A 19,664-nucleotide genomic window follows, 5' to 3' on the forward strand; every position below is an offset into this window, starting at 1 on the left:
CGGAAGCATTCTCATCGGGAATGACCTGGTGCATCCATGATTCGGTGAAACACATCAGGCTACACTCTCGGTATTCCCTCTGACTCCGTACCAGTGCTGAGAGCTCGTCGATTTTACTTGCCAACGATCGCACATTTCCCATCACGATAGACGGCAGACACGGTTTAAACCTCCTCCTCGCTTCGAGCCTCCGCTGTCTCACCGTCACCTTTTTTCTTCTCTTCTGTCCTTGACCTCTGCATCCCCGATGTGTTTTCCTCCAAATTTCAGCTGGTACTTCTGCGGGCACTTCTGCGGGCCTGGCCAGCGAGCCGGCCGGCATCAGGGCGATCAGCTGATCTCTGGAGTAAACAGTCCGTGCGTGTAGGAGATGTGCCGCGGTCCCGTTCCATGATAAAAGTAACAGTTCCACGGCCACCAGAAGAACAAAAACTCTCTCAATCCACATGATTGAGTAAGAGATAGAAAACGGAGGAAAATACAAGTCAGAAAAAAAAAAGAATACGTAAGAAAAAAGAGCTAAACTAAGAGAAAAGCAGGAGCGACTGTAACAGGCTGCACGCTGGTTGGCGCATGCGCACTTCAAGGAGGTGTCCAGTCACCACAGCTGGCTCCATTCGATGTGGAGGAGTAGCAGCTCTACTCTGAGCTCCTCCTGAATGACTGAGTCTCTAAGGGCCCAGACAGCCCTTAGAGGAAGATCATTTCCGCTGCTTGTTTCTGCAGCCTCATTCTTTTAATCATTCCCCTCAGCTCGAGGCAATAGGTGAGGGTAGGAACGTACATCAAAACACAAAAGTAAAGCTGTCGATTTATCGGTAAAAATCGGCAGTTTCACTTTTACACTCGGCTCTCTCCACCCCAACAGACTGATTCAGCATCCACATCACTGCAGATGCTGCACTAATCTGTTAGTCTCCTGCTTGCACATTAACAAGACACTGAGATACTTGGAACACCAACTCATTGAACTGCACCCATTTCCAGGTGTGGCCTTGAGATTGGAGGTAATAGTTCTACAACTGTAATGGGCGGATTTTTTATTTATTTATTTATATCCAACTCTTCCTTGAGTTATGCTACTAAGGCTTAAATTTAGGGATGTTGCTGCTTCGATTGACAGGCATGCCGACTTGGGCAACCTTTGCCAGTCAGTGAACTGGACCTCTCAACCATGTTTGTGCTGCTGCTTCATTTAAGCATTTAAATGAAGTCATCTGACTAATATTACACCCCGCTGTGGATAGATGGATGCATAGCTTTGCGTATGACTGTTTATCTTACATCCTGCACAGCTCACATCTAATCAGCACTTCAGGATCAGATTATTCCCTTGATCAAAATCATAACTAAATAATAATAATGATAATAACTAAATAAACTTTCTGTTCCTGACAAAGCGAAAAAGGTAAAATGCTGTTTATTTAGAAGCAGTAAATTCCTAATACAGTGCTTTTAGATGCACAGATATTCAGTTTGTGTATAATACCAAAGACATTAGTTGCTATGAAGAACATGGTGCAAAGGGCAGAGCTCCTGTGTTCATTTACAGCACTCTGCATGTCTTTATTGTGTTTGTACTTAGTAGGTTTATGGCAGTCAACTGAGCCTGTGATCCATAATTTCTTTTGGCTGTGATGAGATTTGCCAGTTGGTAGCACAAAGATAAAAAAAATTCTGGGTAAATGATTAACTCCTGAGCTCTGTGTGTGTGTGTGTGTGTGTGTGTGTGGTCAAGGAGTGGTCAGTTACTCCACTCTGGATTTTATGTGCTGACATTTTGAAACTAATGTCAGTGGTTGTCGTCTTCCTGCCGTGAAGATCTGCCCTGGTCACGTGACTGAGGCAAACTGAAATGGAAACGCGTTGCCTTCTAGGAAAGGAGCCAGCACTACCTTGATACAGGAAAACCAAAACTGTCTCTGAGGTTCACATCGCAAAAACGCCTGTAATGTCATTTGATGGACTTCCTGTATAAGGTGAGTTTGTCACCTTTGTGCTTAGGCTGTTTGTGTGACATTTTGGCTTGATGTTATCTTTCCCCGCTTTCCCCGAACAGAGATTGTTCCAAATGTTGTCTGACTTTGCTTCTTAAGGTAAACCTAACCTCAGCACGACCCCTGCAGCTGTTTAATGTTCAGTCTTGTTCTTGAGGGTTTTTTTTTTTCTATGCCCAGTAGCTCATTTCCTTTTCTCCTTAAGCTGCAGAAATAGAAGTTAATAATTACTTCCTTATGTCATCTTAATGCGCGAGTAGTTGCACATAGTCACTCCTCTGATGGTCAGCAGTGAGATTATGGGTTTTCTTCACAGGGGCTTACAGAGATTTTTTTTTTTTTTTTTTTTTTCTTCAGTGGTTGTAACCAAACCACAACGAGTTAACTGTTAAATTGCAAAGCAAACAAGGAAATGAACTTCCTACAAAAAATAACGGGGCAAGTGTTGTGGCAGTATTCTCTGTTACTTCTCTCCTTGGAAATGAAACTCTGAAGTCACGGTTTCTTACAGAACATCTGCTGGTTGGTGACCCTAAGCTAACTCCCTCCATTCTCTCGGGGTGCAACACATGCTTCCTTCTGCCCCTGCTGCTGCGTAGGTCACCTTATTAGGAATGTAAACAGAGTACATGGAGAAATGGCTTAATCAGTCCACATTAGCAAATTAGCTGAGTCAGTGTTAGAATTATTGGGGAGGATCCTTTATTTTCTCCCCTGTAATAGTTGTTATAGTTTACACGTCTGTGAGCCTCGTTGGGTCCACTTTAGTTTAAGTGACGTAAAATTTGTCATCAGTGATTTTGAGAACTGCAGGTTTAGACTATTAAACTTTGTTTTTTAATGGGAAATGTTACACTTAACTGACACTGGGACTAGGGCTGCTCAATTAATCGAATTTAAATCACGATTACGATCTGGGCTTTCAACGATCATTAAAAATGACTGAGCCGATTATTAGCCCCTCCCTCGTTTATCCGCGACACCTTAAAGGCCGGTCCGTGAAAATATTGTCGGGCATAAACCGGTCCGTGGCGCAAAAAAGGGTGGAGACCGCTGATTAAGAGGACCCGAGGGAAGCCCGGAAAGCTAAGCAGAAGTTATTTGGAGAGTGACTGCCGTTGGTTGAAAAGAGAGTTTAAAAAAAAAAAAAAAAACTTCAGTGGTGTTGCACACTATTTTATATTATTATTTTAAAGTCATTGTTAACCCTTTAAAGCCGGTCAGAGCAGCACGCTCCGTTTTGCGTAACTATTTTTAAATCCCTGTAGAACCTGAACCGTGTAAGCTAGCGCAATAATTTGTTTTGCATATGAAACCGGAGGAGTTGTACTTACATCTGATGCCATCAGCTTGTCCTCGGTCACGGTTTCGTTCCACATATAGCTTTGCAAAAATTGCATAAAAAGCGCTTGCAGGAACAAAAACATAATATTCCAGAAACACGCTTTGCCGTTCCTATCAGCTGTTCGTAACACTTCCCACAGTGAAATGATGCACCTGCTGTTTTCTTTGCAAATTTGCATCATAGGATTGTTTTTTGTTTTTCCTGCAGTATATAAAAATTGGTGTATCTCCAAAATAAAACTATGAAGACACTCAAAATAAATTTCCTGTGGTGGGAAACTATTTTTTGCAACTTTATTGTATTTAAAGTTTTGAGGGATAAACCTCTTAAATTTCTCCAAGTAGAAATATATGTAAACAAAACAAAAGCGATTTTCAATTTTTTTTGTAGTTTATTGCACTTTTTTGCAATTAATGTAATTACTATGGACTTAATGCATACATATTATTAAAATATGGGCTATAACAGTTGTATTGATGTATAGCAACTTGAAATGCTCCCACAAATGGCACTACAGCATGTAAAAAAAAAAAAAAATAAATAAAAATAATATAAGCTCTGGTGGACTTGGTTCTATAGTAGGTCTTAAAGGGTTAAATAAATATCGTCAAATAATCGTGATCTCAATTTCAGTGAAAATAATCGTGATTATCATTTTTGCCATAATCGAGCAGCCCTAACTGGGACTGTTGTGGAGAACGGCATCAATAAGCTAATAAGGAGAGAAAACTTCTACTGAGTAGAATTATTTCAGCTTATTGGTGCTGCCCTCCATGACTGTGGCATTTCTCACGAGGTTCCATTCCCGCTTTACAGGTTTTAGTATGTAGAGCTTTATAAACATGGTACACGTGATTCCAATTGTTATGTTAAGGGATGCTACAAAAATCTTAAAAAATCAGCTTTAAACAGGATAGATGGCCTCTTGTTGGAGGTTAAAATAAAAATATTCTTTGCCTGTTGACTATTTCACAATCGTAATCACGCCCCCCTCTTTGATTCCTTTTAGGGAGTCTCACCCTTGAACTTCACGTTGAGATTGAAATGCACACTTTGTCTTTGCGGCATTGAACTTTGATCTTTCAGTGAACTCTTTCAGTGAGCTGTTGGTCGTCCGTGATTGGGATCAGCCCTCTGTGGTTTGCACTACCTCCTCTTTCACACTTTTTAAAAAAAAATTATTATATATCATTCTAGCTTCATTCTTCCTGTGACGTGTATCTGACTCCCTCTGTATGTGACTCATCTCACTTAGGTTTGTAAACTGAGTTTGTCAGTTGGACATTTTAAAATAAAATGAGGCGTAGAAACACGACCCCAGGCTGTGTATACTACCAAATTGCGTCAGACTGATGGCTGGGAAAAGCAAAACTTTAAACATGGCCTTTTTTAATGCATGATGCAACAGGGAGGTTGTTGAAATCAATGTTTGTAATAGAAATTTGGCTGAGGTAAGACCTGGGTTACAACTCTTCTGCTTTCACACACTGTTCTGGAAAACTGAGCACAATCTGCACTGGGATTTCCTTGCAGTTGATTTACTTTAAAGATATGAGTTAATACAGCGACACATCAGCCACGATGCACGACATGATCACTACAGTGTCTGCACCCCCGCCTCCACTTTGCTTCCAAGTGCTGACTGTGGAGGATTTGCGACTGCCTCACCACACAAATAATCTCCTGCAGCCTCCACATGCTGAGTGTTGGTTTCTTTCTACAACAGTCTCTGCACATGCATGCCACTTACTAAAACCTGCATTAAAAATGGATGCATTACATGTTTCAGCAGTCTTAGTGCGGCAGATACAGTAAACTAATGTTGAAAGGAAATCTTTCACAAGTGGATAAAGGTTTTAAAATTGGCAAATACAGTATTTGATAAACCCTGTTAGCTATTTGAAAATCGCTTTTAACAAAATATATATTTTTTGAGGAAAAGCTAACTAGACATGCCCCTTTTAAAATTATCCATCCATATTTCTTTTGCCGCATATGTGGGATCAGCTCAGGCAGACTTTGCTCGCCCTGGCCACGTCTTCCAGCTCATCCAGGGGGATACAAAGTTGTTCCCAAGCCAGCTGAGAGAGATAATATCTTCAGAGTCCTAGGTCTTTCCCAGGACCTGTTTCCAGTAGGAAATACTTGAAATACATGCCTAGGAATTGTCCAGGAGGCATCCTAGTCAGATGCCCAAACCACCTCAACTGGCTCCTTTTGACACAGACAGCCCTCCTCACCCTATTTCTAATGCGTGACTCATGCTTCGAAGGCAAATCTATGATGTAATTTACAATGTAATTGTGAATTCATTTTAACCTTATGCTATAACCTTTGATGTGCACCTCCTGAGAAATGCAACTACACATCAGACTGATGCAGCTCACAACGGTGTGAATGGCGTGGAGAGTTGCGGTGTAGGGTCAAGAGTGACTTCTGGTTTCGTCATAAATCAGATTTCCCAAAGAAGTCCAAATCAAGTTTAACACAGTCCAGGACACTTCTAAAGGAAACTCCTTTCTGTGGCTCACGCTTCACTCTCCCCTCACTCATGAAAAAGACCCCGATACTTAAACCCCTCCACCTGGGGTAGAAACGTTCCCCTGACCAGGAGAGGGCACGCCACCCTTTTCCAGCTGAGAACCATCATCTCGGACTTGGAGGTGCTGAATCTCATTCTCGACGTCTCATACTTGACCACAAACTGCTCCGGTGCAAGCTGGAGGTCACCACCTGTTGAAGCAAACAGAATGACATCATCCGCAAAAAGTAAAGATGAAATCCAGCCACTACCTCGCTACTTTTATCTTGGTGTTAACTTCTGCTTGACTGATGATTTAACTTGCGTTATAACATTTTATATGTAACGCGAGTGGATGGGCTCCTGTCAGGTTGCACCAACACAAAAGAGCTGAGCCTAAGATAAACAGGCCTTAATGTGGGTAAATAACTGAAATTCGCTGAATCACACATGACTCAGTTGGCACTGAATTAATATTAAATGCTCTAACCTTAGGTATATGCTTTAAAGTGCTATCAAAGCAGTGGAATGGTAATTCCTTGAAGAGAACAGCACGGTGCAGCTATGAACACTCCTTCAGTATCCAGCCTCACATACAAGGCAAGGCAAGGCAAGTTTATTTGTATAGCACAATTCAACAACAAGGTGATTCAAAGTGCTTTACAGAGACATTAGAAACAAGAACAAATAAAAAGCATGATTTAAAATTGATTAAAACAAGCAAATAAACTAACTAATTAACTAACAAACAAACAAACAAACAACAGTATATAAAATCAAAACAGATAAAATCAGAACAGTAGATAAAATCAGTAGTTAATGTAAGTTTTGAAATTTAAGCTTAAAGTGTGGATTTGGTGCTTTATTCAAATGCAGCTGAGAACAGGTGAGTCTTCAACCTGGATTTAAATAAACTGAGTGTTTCAGCTGATCTGAGGCTTTCTGGGAGTTTGTTCCAGATATAAGGAGCATAAAAGCTGAATGCAGCTTCTCCGTGTCTGGTTCTGACTCTGGGAACTGATAAAAGACCGGATCCAGATGACCTGAGGGATCTGGATGGTTCATACTGGGTCAGGAGGTCATTGATGTATTTTGGTCCTAAACCATTCAGAGCTTTATAGACCAGCATCAGAACTTTAAAGTCTATCCTCTGACGGACAGGCAGCCAGTGTAAGGACCTCAGAGCTGGACTGATGTGGTCCACTTTTTTGGTCTTAGTGAGGACTTGAGCAGCAGAGTTCTGAATGAGCTGTAGTTGTCTGACTGATTTTTTTTAGGTAGACCTGTAAAGATGCTGTTACAGTAATCAAGCCTACTAAAGATGAATGCATGGACTAGTTTTTCCAGGTCCTGTTGAGACATCAGATCTTTTATCCTTGAAATATTCTTGAGGTGATAGTAAGCTGACTTTGTTATTGTCTTAATGTGTTTTTCTAAGTTTAGGTCTGCATCCATCACTACACCCAAATTTCTCGCCTGGTTTGTGGTTTTTAGATGTATAGATTGAAGTTCTCTGGTGACCTGTAATCGTTTTTCTTTGGCGCCAAAGACTATTACCTCAGTTTTGTTTTTGTTTAGCTGGAGAAAATTGTGGCACAACCAGTCATTGATTTCCTCAATGCATTTACCAAGAGCCTGTACAGGGCCTCGGTCTCCTGGTGACATTGTGATATATATTTGTGTGTCATCTGCATAGCTGTGATAGTTTATTTTGTTGTTGTTTATAATCTGTGCCAGTGGGAGCATGTAGATGTTAAACAGAAGGGGTCCCAAGATGGAACCTTGGGGAACTCCACATGTGATACTTGTCTGCTCAGATGTGAAGTTACCTATTGATACAAAGTATTTCCTGTTTTCTACGTATGTTTTGAACCAGTTTAGTACAGTTCCTGAAAGACCTGCCCAGTTCTCCAGTCGTTTGAGTAATATGTTGTGGTCAACTGTATCAAATGCTGCACTGAGATCCAGTAAAACTAAGACTGACATTTTTCCACTGTCTGTATTCAGACATATGTCATTGAACACTTTGGTCAGAGCGGTTTCAGTGCTGTGGTTCTGTCTAAAACCTGACTGGAAGGCATCGTAGCAGTTATTCTGTTTTAAGAAGTAACTAAGCTGTTGAGAAACTGCTTTTTCAATGATCTTACTTAAAAACGGGAGATTTGAGATCGGCCTGTAGTTGTTCATTTGTGTCTTGTCAAGATTGTTCTTTTTCAGTATAGGTTTGATTACAGCAGTTTTTAGTGATTCTGGAAACACACCTGATAATAAAGAAAAGTTGACGATCTGTAACAGGTCTGACTCTAAAGTCTTTGAGACCTTTTTGAAAAAACTTGTTGGCAGGACATCTAAACAGCAGGAGGAGGAGTTCAGTTGACCTAAGATGTCCTCCAGGTCTTTGCTGTTAATAGGGTGAAACTGTTTCATGGTGTTTAAACAGTTTTTTGGTGGACACAGTACATATCCTGGATCTGCTGTTGATGTACCAATTGCTTGTCTAATTTTTTGGATTTTTTCAGTGAAGAATTTGGCAAAGTCATTGCAGGCCATGGTCGAATGAAGTTCAGCTGCCACTGACACAGGAGGGTTTGTTAGCCTGTCAACTGTAGAAAATAAGACCCGAGCATTATGGCTGTTTTTAGTGATGATGTCAGAGAAGTAGGACTTCCTTGCATTCCTCAGTTGTAAATTATAATTGTGAAGTTTCTCTTTATAAATGTCATAATGAACCTGGAGGTTTGTTTTTCTCCATCTGCGCTCAGCTTTCCTACACTCTCTTTTTTCATTTTTCACCAGTGTGGAGTTTCTCCATGGAGACTTTTTCCTTCCAGAGATAACCTTCACCTTAATGGGAGCAATAGTGTCCATTACATTTAACATGTTAGCATTGAAGCTATTGACGAGCTCATTGACTGACCCTCTGGACAGGTCAGGTGTTAATGGGAAGACCTGGTTAAAAATTGCACTACTGTGTTCAGTTATACACCGTTTTGTGATCACTGTTGTTGATATATTTGTGTGGGCTGAGATTTTACTTTCAAAGAAAACACAGTAATGATCAGACACGCCCACATCAGACACAGTAACCTTTGAAATGCTCAGGCCTTTGGAGATCAGTAGGTACAACTCACTATAAACTTTTTCCTTGTCTTTACCACCTCTCGTTCCTGTACACCTCGCTTCCCAGTACTCCTGTCTACTTTCTTAAACATCCTGCCTATCCCACTTATTCTCTGTCAACCTCTTTCTTTGAACACTTTCTTGTACTCCCTCATTCCACAGCCAAGTTTCTTTGTCCTCTTTGCTCTGTCCAGAGGACACACCGAACACCTTCTTGGCACTACTGCTGAACTTTCCCCAGTCATCTGATAAGTCTTCCCTAGCACCCAGACCCCGTCTCAAGTCCTCCCAGGACTCTGTGCACTGTTCTTCCTTCTTCAGCTCACAACAATTGAAATCCTAAACTGTTTTTTTTCTCTGTATTGGATCCATTAGATTGCATTACCGTACATTAGCTCCCTCAACTGCTAATTCTCATACATGAACATAGATCATTTGTTGAAATAGCTGAACCACTTAAACAGGATTGATGAAGAGTGTGCTTAGATTGAATTATGTTACTAATGCATTTAAACTTCTCTCATTTTCTGGCTAAAGCTAAAATATTAAAATGTCTTAAACTCAGTTTTGCCGGGTCTCAAACCGCACATCTCTAGCCCCGGTCTACACATTTGGATCATGCAGTGCAAATTCAGTATTAAGAGCGTGCTTTATTGTCTGACTCAACCTTTCAGGCTTTTTCACATGTTTAAAAAAGCATTGACTGTAAAATGTCTAACTTAACAGTTCTAGCTCAAGCTAAAAACTGGAAATGCTTATGAAACAAACTGCGTTGTGTGTTTAAGATGGGTCACACTTTTGTTTTTCTTTTCGCCGTAATGAATATATTTGAGCAACGTGCATAAACTCGAGCTCTTGGAAAGAGTCTATTTTCACACTGCTCTTTGGTTCCATGTCAAGTTTAATTAGTTTCATTTAAAGTAGAACCCAAATAAGTAGATTCTGTTCATCTCTTTTCAGTCTGAGAAAACGTGTCCAGCTTTTTTAGGTTTTCCTTACCTGGATGATTGAGCGTGCATCAAAATAATTTAATGTACTGTTAAAAAGTCTTAAATGTAGCTGTAGATATGTGGTGAAAACAGCTGCATTTGTTAGTTTCTGTAATTGAGACAGACTGTAATTCACAGGTCAGATTTTAGTCACTTTTGAGTCTTTCATGTTTCTTTTCAGCCCGTTGCTTAACATTACTTCTGTCAATATTAGCCTTCAAAAAAAAAGTGTAAGAGGTTTAGATCATATGCACTTAAAGCACCCAGGTAAATATTTAGACTTTATGTGGAAAACGTGGGGATGAATGTCAGCGTCGGGTTTTGTTCTTGACTGTTTAAACACGGCTTGTCCTTTCAGGCCACACTTGTCCTCAAAGCGAGAATGCGAGTCTTGTTTGTTCGGCCTCGGCACAATACGCAACCTGGTGAAGGTGGCAGGCTGGGCGATAGGGCTCTGATTATGGCATCACGAGGCTTTGATAAGCAGGGGGAGAGGGATATCTCCTGCCTGCAGTTCTTTAATAGAGGTGCTGAGTGAAGTAAGAGATCCAGTTTTGTCATGGTGGAGGGCGCTGACGCTTGTTGTCACCAAAAACCGTGCTTTTGATAAAGCTCACGTCATGAGTGAGGTAAGTCACTGAAACTGCAGAAGAAGTGTTGATCTTATTCAATTTACTCGTTTTTTTTTCTGCTCTCTTTTTTTCCCTACTATGCTTCCCTCAGCTTGTTCTCATACGTGCCTTCGGTTGTGGAAAATTCTTGCACCCCTTCGAGAATCCTTCACACGTTGCTTCCACCTCGAGGGATTCACCGTGAAACCATGATATGAATGAGGGCCCTGTAAAAACAAACAACGAGATCATTTAGCTACACTCTGAGGGCTTCACTCGTCTGGATAATGCGCTGCAGGGTTTTGGATCAGTAATTAAGTGCTGAACGGTTGATGGTGATGTGGATGCAGGCTGATGCTTCAGTTCATAGCAAAATAGCACAGATCTGCTTGGTTATTGGTCCTTAAAGCTTAATTCTTGACTCTGGAGGTCACTGAGGTGCAGTGAGTCTGCTCACTCCTGTTTTTAGGCACTTGTTTAAAAAAAAAAAAAGGGCGTGGAGAGAGATCTGAGAAATTGAACCTTGGGTCAATATTGAACGTTTTCTTGAAAGCCTTTTATTTTCAGCCCGTCCTCCGTTCAGCAGAGGGCTTACCGCTGCTGTCACCTTTGTGTGGCATGCAAAAAGAAGCATGGTGTTACAGGCTATGGGAGTCAGTTTTCCACACTCTTCCTGCACATGCCTGCATGTCTGATCATCTGTTGACCTATAATTATTATTAACCAGAAAGTTTCCCGCTTAAATTTTCTCATCTCGATGGACTTCATAATCTTCGTGTGTCTAGGGGACCTTTGTACATCACACAGGTGCTGTAGAAGGTGTAGAAAATGTGATGTGAGCTATAAAAAAACGATAAAAATATTTTACAGCGTGCTTGTAAGTAACGACATTTTTATTGTCGTTTTAATTGAATTACTAGTAGTTAAACTGAAGTTTTGTAGTTTAAACCCATCAGAAAAGTATTTGATAACAATAAGAGTACAGTACCATCTGTGCTAAAACTTTGAGCCTAGACACAAAACTATCATCACGTTTGCTGTTGCTCCCTGCAGCACAGGAAAGCCTAGTGTAGGACCACCATGTTGGGAACATTTAACAGGGTGTCAAATGACTTGCGATCCCCGAGTTTTGCCACCTGCTGAATGGTGTCTGAGCAGGTACTCTTGTCATATCGCTGCAGTCCATCCTTTTCTCAATATCTCACCGGGAGAGACGGAGCAGGGCTCAGCGGGTTACTGCGTCGTGCTGCAGGAAAACAGATCTCTTATCACCCATGTGATCCCTGTTGGAACTGATCAAAGCTCATGGCTATGGTTTCTGACTTTAAAGCTCATGTTGAAGAAGAGATGACCTAACTGATGTGTTCACAGCTAGGACAGATCGCCCTCTAGTGGTGGTTTTAAGTGAGGCGCACACTTGTTCATTCTGAGCTGGGTTTTCAGCATGCACTCTTAGACATATGCATATCTCTTCTAACATAGGGCGAGAGGCGGGGTACACCCTGGACAGGTTGCCAATCTGAAGCATTTCCTCATTCTTATTTCACTGCTGTCTTGTTTATTTTCATCTTTTGTTGCAGCCAGAAGCTCCTGCTGCTTCATCACTACACGGGTCTCCGCGCCCAGAAGAGGAGGATGATGGGGACCTGAATAAAGCCTTGGGTGTCCAGCGCTTCCAGCAGATCCTCACGCCTGCTGCTGCCGTGCCTGATAAGGAGCACCACATTTACCATGACGAAGACATTGAATGTGAGCGTGCACAGAAGCTTCATAAAGCATGGAGATGCTTTCAGTTGTGTGCGAACAGCTCTGAAATTGATGTATTTATCTGTGTTTCAGACCACCGACACTCCTCTCACCACATCCACCGGCCTCTGTCCAAACTGCCCTCTGACGTACGCAGGAGGAAGGGCAGCAAGAAAAGGAAGAAGGATAAAGATCACAAAAGCAGCCATCCTCTCTGCAGTGTCCCCATAGAGGAAGGTGAAGATGAGGAGGAAGAGGAAGAAGAGGGGACAGAGCTAAATTCTGTTCTGTCAGAGCGATCTGAGTCAGAGAGAACCAAAGATGTGGAGGTAATCATTTTATTATTAGATTCATTTGAGTCTTTTTAACACAGTGTTTGGGAGCAAATAAGATAAAACCCCACGAGAAGCGTTATTTGATACAAAAATTGATTGAAAATGGGTTTTAAATACAAATTTGCTTCGAGAAAATGGAACAATGTGATGTAACTTTTCTCTTTTAAACCAAATTGAAACCTACTGTGTACCTTTTAGGCTTGTTCTAATTTCGGGAGTAATTAAAAGCTTGAATTATGTTGAATTCTGGGTTTTGCAATTGTCTGACAACTTTTCACCTTTGATTTTCTACTTTAAGCATAAAGAGACTTTTTTTTTTTTTTTGATTTGCTGACCAAAGCTAGACCAGAATAAATGTTGATGGGTTCCTGAGGCTTGGTGGAATTTGAGAAGAAACTCTATACTCTTAAACAAACACTAATCAACACTGGGCAGGAAAAATCCCCCTTTTTAATAGAAGGGAATGTCAAACAGAACCGGACTCGGAGTGGGTGGCTATTTGCCTCAACCCACTTGAATGAGTTCGCATAAAATCAACAAGTAATAATCAAACGATTGCATGAAACTTTTTGCTCCCTTTGAATTCATACTGAAATCCAGCAACATCTAAATAACTCTGATTTATGTGCAAAAGTCTCCACAGGCTTTGTTTCTCCATTGTCTGGATGTGAGAGACGTTAGATTTATCTGATTTATTTATTTTTGACCGTGTTACAGGAAGCAGCACTCTCACGCTTCCTTTTCCCTCCACAGTTCTTCGTTTCCGAAGATGACCATGTATCCAAAAGTGTCAAAGAGAGCCCACACTCGGTCCGAAAGCTCGACATCGTACCGCAGTCCGGTGTGGGAGGTGAACATGAAGACGCAACTTCCACAGAGTGAGTCAAGTGTGCTTCATAGACTTCAAAAAGAAGTGAAAAAGGGCGTGATTGTTAGGTTGGTAATCATGCCTTACCTGCCGCGATGACTGCTTAATGCATGTTTTTGTCTTTTTTGATGAAATGTCCTCACAGCCATCCTGTTTGGGTGAGAGCACTGAGGCTCACGCCTGTTCGGGGGGCGGGGGTGTGTGATGCACTGTACGTTACCATGTCTCAGGCATCCAGTGAGCCTGCTGGGCATGATCAGATGGACCAGAGGAATCCTGTCCTCAGAGACCCATATATCACCTGTTGCTACTCAGCAGCCCTGACTCCACCTGTGACATTTACTTTGTTCCTTTTTAAAGAAATCTGAGCTTGAAAGAAGCTGCACATACACCTTTTGCTTATTTTGAGTCGATTAGAGATCAGCTTAACCGCAGAAGATTTGTCTTTTAAACCATTCTTACCTAAAGTGGAGGAAGTTGACTTAAAGACGAGGTTGTAAAGTAGCGTTTACGCTAGACGGTAAGTTAATTATGTCTATTTTTGCTGGATGTGTTGTTAAAATTCTTTGTCCTCTGTCCACTTTTTTGCTTTTTGCAGCTAAATGTGTAACTTGCACCGTGAATGCATTTATCAGAGTAGGAGAAGCAGTAGAAGGCTGTAATACTTCGACAATGTTAGTCCTGTTAAAACGAAATAACTATTGGGAGGATTTTTATGTGTGGTTGAGTGTGCACAGTTCCCAGTTTTTAAAGGGGGAAATGTTCAATCCTAAAGATAAAAGATGAAAAACAATCCTTTTTTTACTTCTAATCTTTCTGCTCTTCTTTAGTAAACTGCCTTCATCTGAGCCCTCCAGCCCCACTGCCCAGTCAGTCCCAGCCGAGCACACGCCACTGACCCGCGTCTCCTCCGCCAGCCGCAGTTACGACCTGACAGAGCGTCGACGCACGGGCAACATGACGGGTGCCGAGCAGGCCAAGTACCAGCGCATCCCCACTGATGAGAGCGAAGCTCAGACGCTGGCCTCTGCTGACCTGGACGGCATCAAGAGTGAGTGCGAATCATTTGGCAAGCAGATACTAATCGTGGCTTAAGTTCAAGCCTACACAGACTAAAAGTGTAAAGGGGTATTTGACATAGGTGCCCTCCAACTAGCCTTCTGTGGTTGTGTTTGAGGGGTGTTTTTGAAGGAAACGCACTTTGAGCGTTGATTGAAGTGAGATGTAATGTGAGCAATAAAGCGTTTCTCTCCTGCTTTTTATTGGCTGTTGATATTGTTAAAAGAGGACTCGTTACCTCTTTATGTTTTGTGTATTCTGGTAAATATGTAGCATTCTTTTTATCTGTATTCTGGGATCACCAGTGGCTCACATGACTGCCTGTATGTAAAATGAGCTCCTTGTAATGATAAACCCAACAGATAATCATCTCCTTACTCTGCAGTTTCTGTCTGCTTTACAAAATGATGATTGTTACAGCTTGCAAGGTTGGACAAAAAATAGTACAAAGTATACTTACCTGCTCAGCAGTACATAGTGGCTTATTGTTAAACATAGAAAGATGTTTTCTTAAAAGAAAACGACGGTGATTAAACAGCATAATCCACCAAATCTCAGGCTGTAAAGGTTTGTTATTGTTTCTGCATCCTTGAGCCTCCGGTGGGCCATATGACTTCAATTTCGTCATCAGGTGAAGAGTGCAGGGCTTTGTGTGCACAAAAGAGTGCTTGCTAGCTTTTTGCGCATGTCCAGACTCTTATGAGGAGAGACAATAGACTACAGTACATCAACTCTGCACACACTCTTCAGGTGGATTCCAGAGAAAGCACAACAGGTATGACTACTCATCTGTGGTGTCTCCAGCTGTCTGTGTCTGCTTTGCTCTTTGCCTAAGACTAAGTATTTATATGCAGTTTGTGGGCAAAATGTCTGAGGTGATGGATCTATTAGAGTATTTTATTTATTAGTAAAAAATCCAACCATTGCTTTTATTGATTTATTCAACAAAACTAAGGTTGTCATAGGTAGAGAGGTGGGATACAGGTCATTGTGATACAGATAATCACATATTTACAATCATCAGTTTGTCTCTGGACTGTGAATGCAAAAAAGAAAAAAGTCCCATTGATGGTCAATCAATGGGACTTCACTTTTTTTGTTTTTTATCCTGGTTTGAAAATGTTTCATGGATAATAAAGATAAAGGCCCTACATTTCCTGCTTCTAAATTCATATGAAACTGATGTTATTGTAGTCTTCGGCTGATTCAAAATCCCGCGGCGAGAATATCACCCCATTAGAGCACTTCACTGTCAGACTGTGGGCTTACTTGTTGGATCATAGAGTAACTAAAAGTAAAATGGGAGGAAGAGCTTTCAGGCTCAAACTGTGAATTTGGGAAACAGACACCCTCTTTACTTTTAAGAACAGGCTTAAAACTCCTTTTTGATAAAGCTTCAAGATGGGGCTGGATTAGATGACCCTGAACCCTCCTGTAGTTGCGCTGCAATAAGCCTAGGCCTCTGTGGGCTTCCCACGGTGCTTCTTCTTCACTCATTTCTTTTCACTGTATTTGCATTAGCAGTTATTAAACTCTGGCACTCCACATTGTGTCTTTCTCCCGTCCGTCTCTGCTCACCCTAACTGTCAGATGGCCCCTCCTCCCCGAGCCTGGTTCTGCGGAAGATTTCTTCCTGTTAAAAGGGAGTTTTTCCTTCCCACAGTCACTAAGTGCTCGTTCAGAGGGGCTGTGTGATTGTTGGTTTTCTATCTAATATTTTAGGATCTTTGCCTTACAATAAAAGTGCCTTGATGTGAGTAGATTATTCTTTTGTTTTCAGGAAATCTCCTAACTACACCTTTTACAAAAAGTTTAAAACACACTGTTGGGAATGTCATTTTAAAAATATGGTATTATTCACGCGTTACTCTTTCTTGTAGATATCATTTGCTGTTAATCTTCACCAGCATTAACACAAACTTTGTACTTTGCACTAAAACATGTTCTGCGTGTTAAAGAAGCTGGAGAAATGATTAAATACAGCTGAACTGATAGCTAGTCACTTTGCTTAGATTCCTTCGCAAACATCAGGGTGAAGGTGTGGGGCCCTTCTCTGTTTGACTGCAGACTGCTTTCCACTGCCCTGTGACATTCCCAGCCCCAAGCCCAGCGTGGGGTAGTGTCCAGGGCCGAGGTGATTTGCGTCAGGGAGCCGACTCCTCCGCAGAGAGCAGCAGCTTATCAGAAACTGTGGCAGACAGGCCTGCATTATTAAATTAGCTGTTCCCGCTGTCAGATGAGGGCCCTGGACTCGGGCCTGAGCCAACATGGTGGCTAATTGTTAAATCCGGACCTCTGTTTCCAACCTTTAATCATTAAAGGAGTGAAACCAGAGGAAGAATTAAGTAGACCCGAGGGCCAAAACAAGGCAGCTGAGGATGGAAGTGTGGGCGTGATATTTGGTCATTATGAAAGAGGTGAGCCTGCAAACAGGTTCACTGTCACATACTTTCTGTCCTCTTTTATCTACCTCCCGCCACCCTAAATCATCCTGGGAAAGTGTCCGTCTCTGGCTGCCGCTCAACAATAGGAATTATTAGATCACTGTCCCTCCCCTTTTGTTCGACCCGAGCAAATTAGCACCTCTGCTCACTGATGCATTCTGAAAGCTTCAGCTCCGGCGGGGGTCAGGAGCCGGTCAAGAAGTGGCGACTTTTTCCAATTTGTCAAAACAAGTCCAACACTTAAGTTTGAGCAGCGAGGAGGGTTGGGGTCACGCAGTAAGGTGGCTGCGCCAGCGCCAGATGCTCTCGATGCCTGCAGCAGAAACCCTCCTCTTCCTTAACGCCAGCCAGGGCTCATTTTTTTTCCAGGTTCTGCCCCAAAGTGCAGGCAAACATCATGTAGTGACCTGACAAGGGGCCCTCCCAATAAAACCTGAAGGTTGTACGAGTGACGCGAGAACCAATGAGTCAGTTCTGGACAGAATTTCATCTTTTGTCCTGGCGAGGCCTGCCCGGTTATCAGATAATGAGTTAAAGCCTTGATGAAGAACCAGAAAAGCCTCAGTGTTTTTTACATAGGATATGCAAGCTCTGATAATGGTAAGCTTTGATATTTTTTTAAGGAAAATTTCACTCGTTTTTGTGTTGAATGTGTTTTAACTTATTAACAGATCAATTTAGAATAAACAGGATGTCACAAAAGGTTGTAGTAGAAGTCCTGAAAATATAATAAACTTGGATGTTGTGGTTGTATGTTTGAGTGAGCTCAGAGAAAAGATGCTTGTTCAACAGATGCAGACTGTCATTTAAGGTTGATGTGAGCTTTTCGGGGTTTGTGTAGGCTTTCCTGTTCAATGATCCGGTTTTCATGGCCACAGTTAATGCATTTAAATGTGAGATTGAGTCGAGGCTCCCTTATGGTCTCAAAAATAGTGTTTTAGTGTTAAAACCTAAGTAATTGGATGTCTGTTGCATATTTCTTGTTGAAGAGCAGGCCTGTTCATTTTCTCAAGTTTATTTGTCAGTGTGAAGCTGTCATCTCCTCGGTTTCTGAATTCAACTTGAATGAATCAGCGGATCTGTTGATCTTTGAACTTCCAACACCTGACAGAACCATTTGTCTCTGTCATCATGTTTCTTTCTCCTCATCCTTTCAGTGGTTGGTGTGTTGCCAGCATGAGTAACTCTACTCCCTTAGATACAAAGCGAAGAGGCCTGTGATTAAATGGGTTGAGATTTAAAAGGGTGGAAGGTCAATGTGTGCCATCTCTGGGCTAAAGAAACAAAATGTGCCATACAAACTAAAGACCTGATGCTGTTGTGTTGCATGGAGCTACAGTTTGCTGCATGTTTATTTCCGTTACTCCAGGTCATCGCTTTGAAGATGTTCCTGGCATGCGCCGACACCTGGTCCGGAAGAGCACCAAGAACCAAGTGGTGCACATCGGCAAGGACCACAAGGAGCCGACCACTCGCAGTCGCAAGCAGGATCGCACCCCCCATGAGGTGAGACAACACCTCACACTGACGTCGCACAGGTGTCTTAAATTGATGTTGTTAGTAAGCACTGCATTTTAAGAAACTGCATAAAAATCTTATTATAGCACATTTATAATCTACTGGGCTGAATTAAGAATAAGGTCTTAAATTAGCTTGTGTGTGGTAGTCTGAATGACCCTAATTGAGATAAAGATGTCGAGATAAAACTGAGGAAAGTCAGAGTTTGAATTGGAAGCTGTCACCTCAGTGAAAGTTTAAGAGTTTCTTTGATTTTTCAAATTATTTCTTTACCTCAGGGATCTTTGGAAGAGATGAGTTTAAAGACGAGCAGCTTTTAAAAGTGAAACTCTTCCACTTTTGTAGTGGAAGTAAACAAACAAGTTTGTGTGGTGAGAAAGTAAATAGCAGGGCTTTTAAACCCAGTCGTAATTGGTTGGCTCTGTTTTCTACTTCAGATTTCAAATCCTTCAAAGTCCAGGAAATGTTTTCTCTTCTTTCGCTCTCAAATTTAGCAGTGGCTCGACTCTTTTGCCGATGGGCTGGGGAGAGAAGGAGACAATTAAAAATGAATGAGTTCGTTCTTTCCTTTCACACACGGAAAGGAAAAAAGAGGGGAGCTTGGGTAACCAGACACTGGGAGCTCCTGAGAAAGGGGGAGCTATGTTTTATTAACACGCACACACAGATTCCCATACGCAGCTCCGAGCCCCCAGCAGCCCCAGTAAACAACAGGTCCCTGTCAGGTGTGTGTGATGAGGAAGAACTACTTGTGTGGGGATGTGTGTGAAAGTGAAGGTCCCGTCCTTTGTGGCACTGTCGGTCGGGTCAGCGTTTGAGTCGTTTCCTGCACCGTTTGCAGCCGGTGGTTCTGTACCGCTCTGCCTCGTGGACAGAAGGCGTCCACAGATGCGGACAGATGGCTCGTCAGAAGGTGAGGCTGGATGGCCGGCAAGAGTCAGGTTTGATCCTGTGTGAGCGTGACTTCACAGGCATGCAGCAGGGAATAAGGGAATATTTTGCAGCTTGTTTTTTTTTTTTTTTTTTTTTTGGACATCATTACTCGGAGGACTTCGACTGACCCAGCATGGCGTAATTAATCTCTCCCTAACAGATCCTGATCCTGGCAGCT

The 19,664-nt window shown here is 42.0% G+C and overlaps 1 protein-coding gene across 9 annotated transcripts in view; it reads left to right on the top strand.

Moving 5' to 3' along the window:
* slc4a2b (solute carrier family 4 member 2b) overlaps positions 1 to 19,664 on the top strand; it is a 55,284-nt gene that overhangs the window by 25,796 nt on the left and 9,824 nt on the right. For 7 of the 9 annotated variants that reach the window (XM_004551966.2, XM_004551969.3, XM_076888217.1 and 4 more), the window contains 5 exons: positions 12,164 to 12,332; positions 12,423 to 12,658; positions 13,418 to 13,542; positions 14,363 to 14,583; positions 18,405 to 18,541. In XM_004551966.2, the coding sequence (XP_004552023.1) occupies positions 12,164 to 12,332; positions 12,423 to 12,658; positions 13,418 to 13,542; positions 14,363 to 14,583; positions 18,405 to 18,541 (888 nt within the window). Of the gene's footprint in view, positions 1 to 1,804; positions 1,980 to 12,163; positions 12,333 to 12,422; positions 12,659 to 13,417; positions 13,543 to 14,362; positions 14,584 to 17,426; positions 17,636 to 18,404; positions 18,542 to 19,664 lie in introns of those variants that run through there. The other 2 variants (XM_004551971.5, XM_076888219.1) reach the window with 2 other exon arrangements.

This window comes from Maylandia zebra, linkage group LG9 (assembly GCF_041146795.1).
Source record: "Maylandia zebra isolate NMK-2024a linkage group LG9, Mzebra_GT3a, whole genome shotgun sequence".
Taxonomy (NCBI): Eukaryota; Metazoa; Chordata; class Actinopteri; order Cichliformes; family Cichlidae; genus Maylandia; species Maylandia zebra.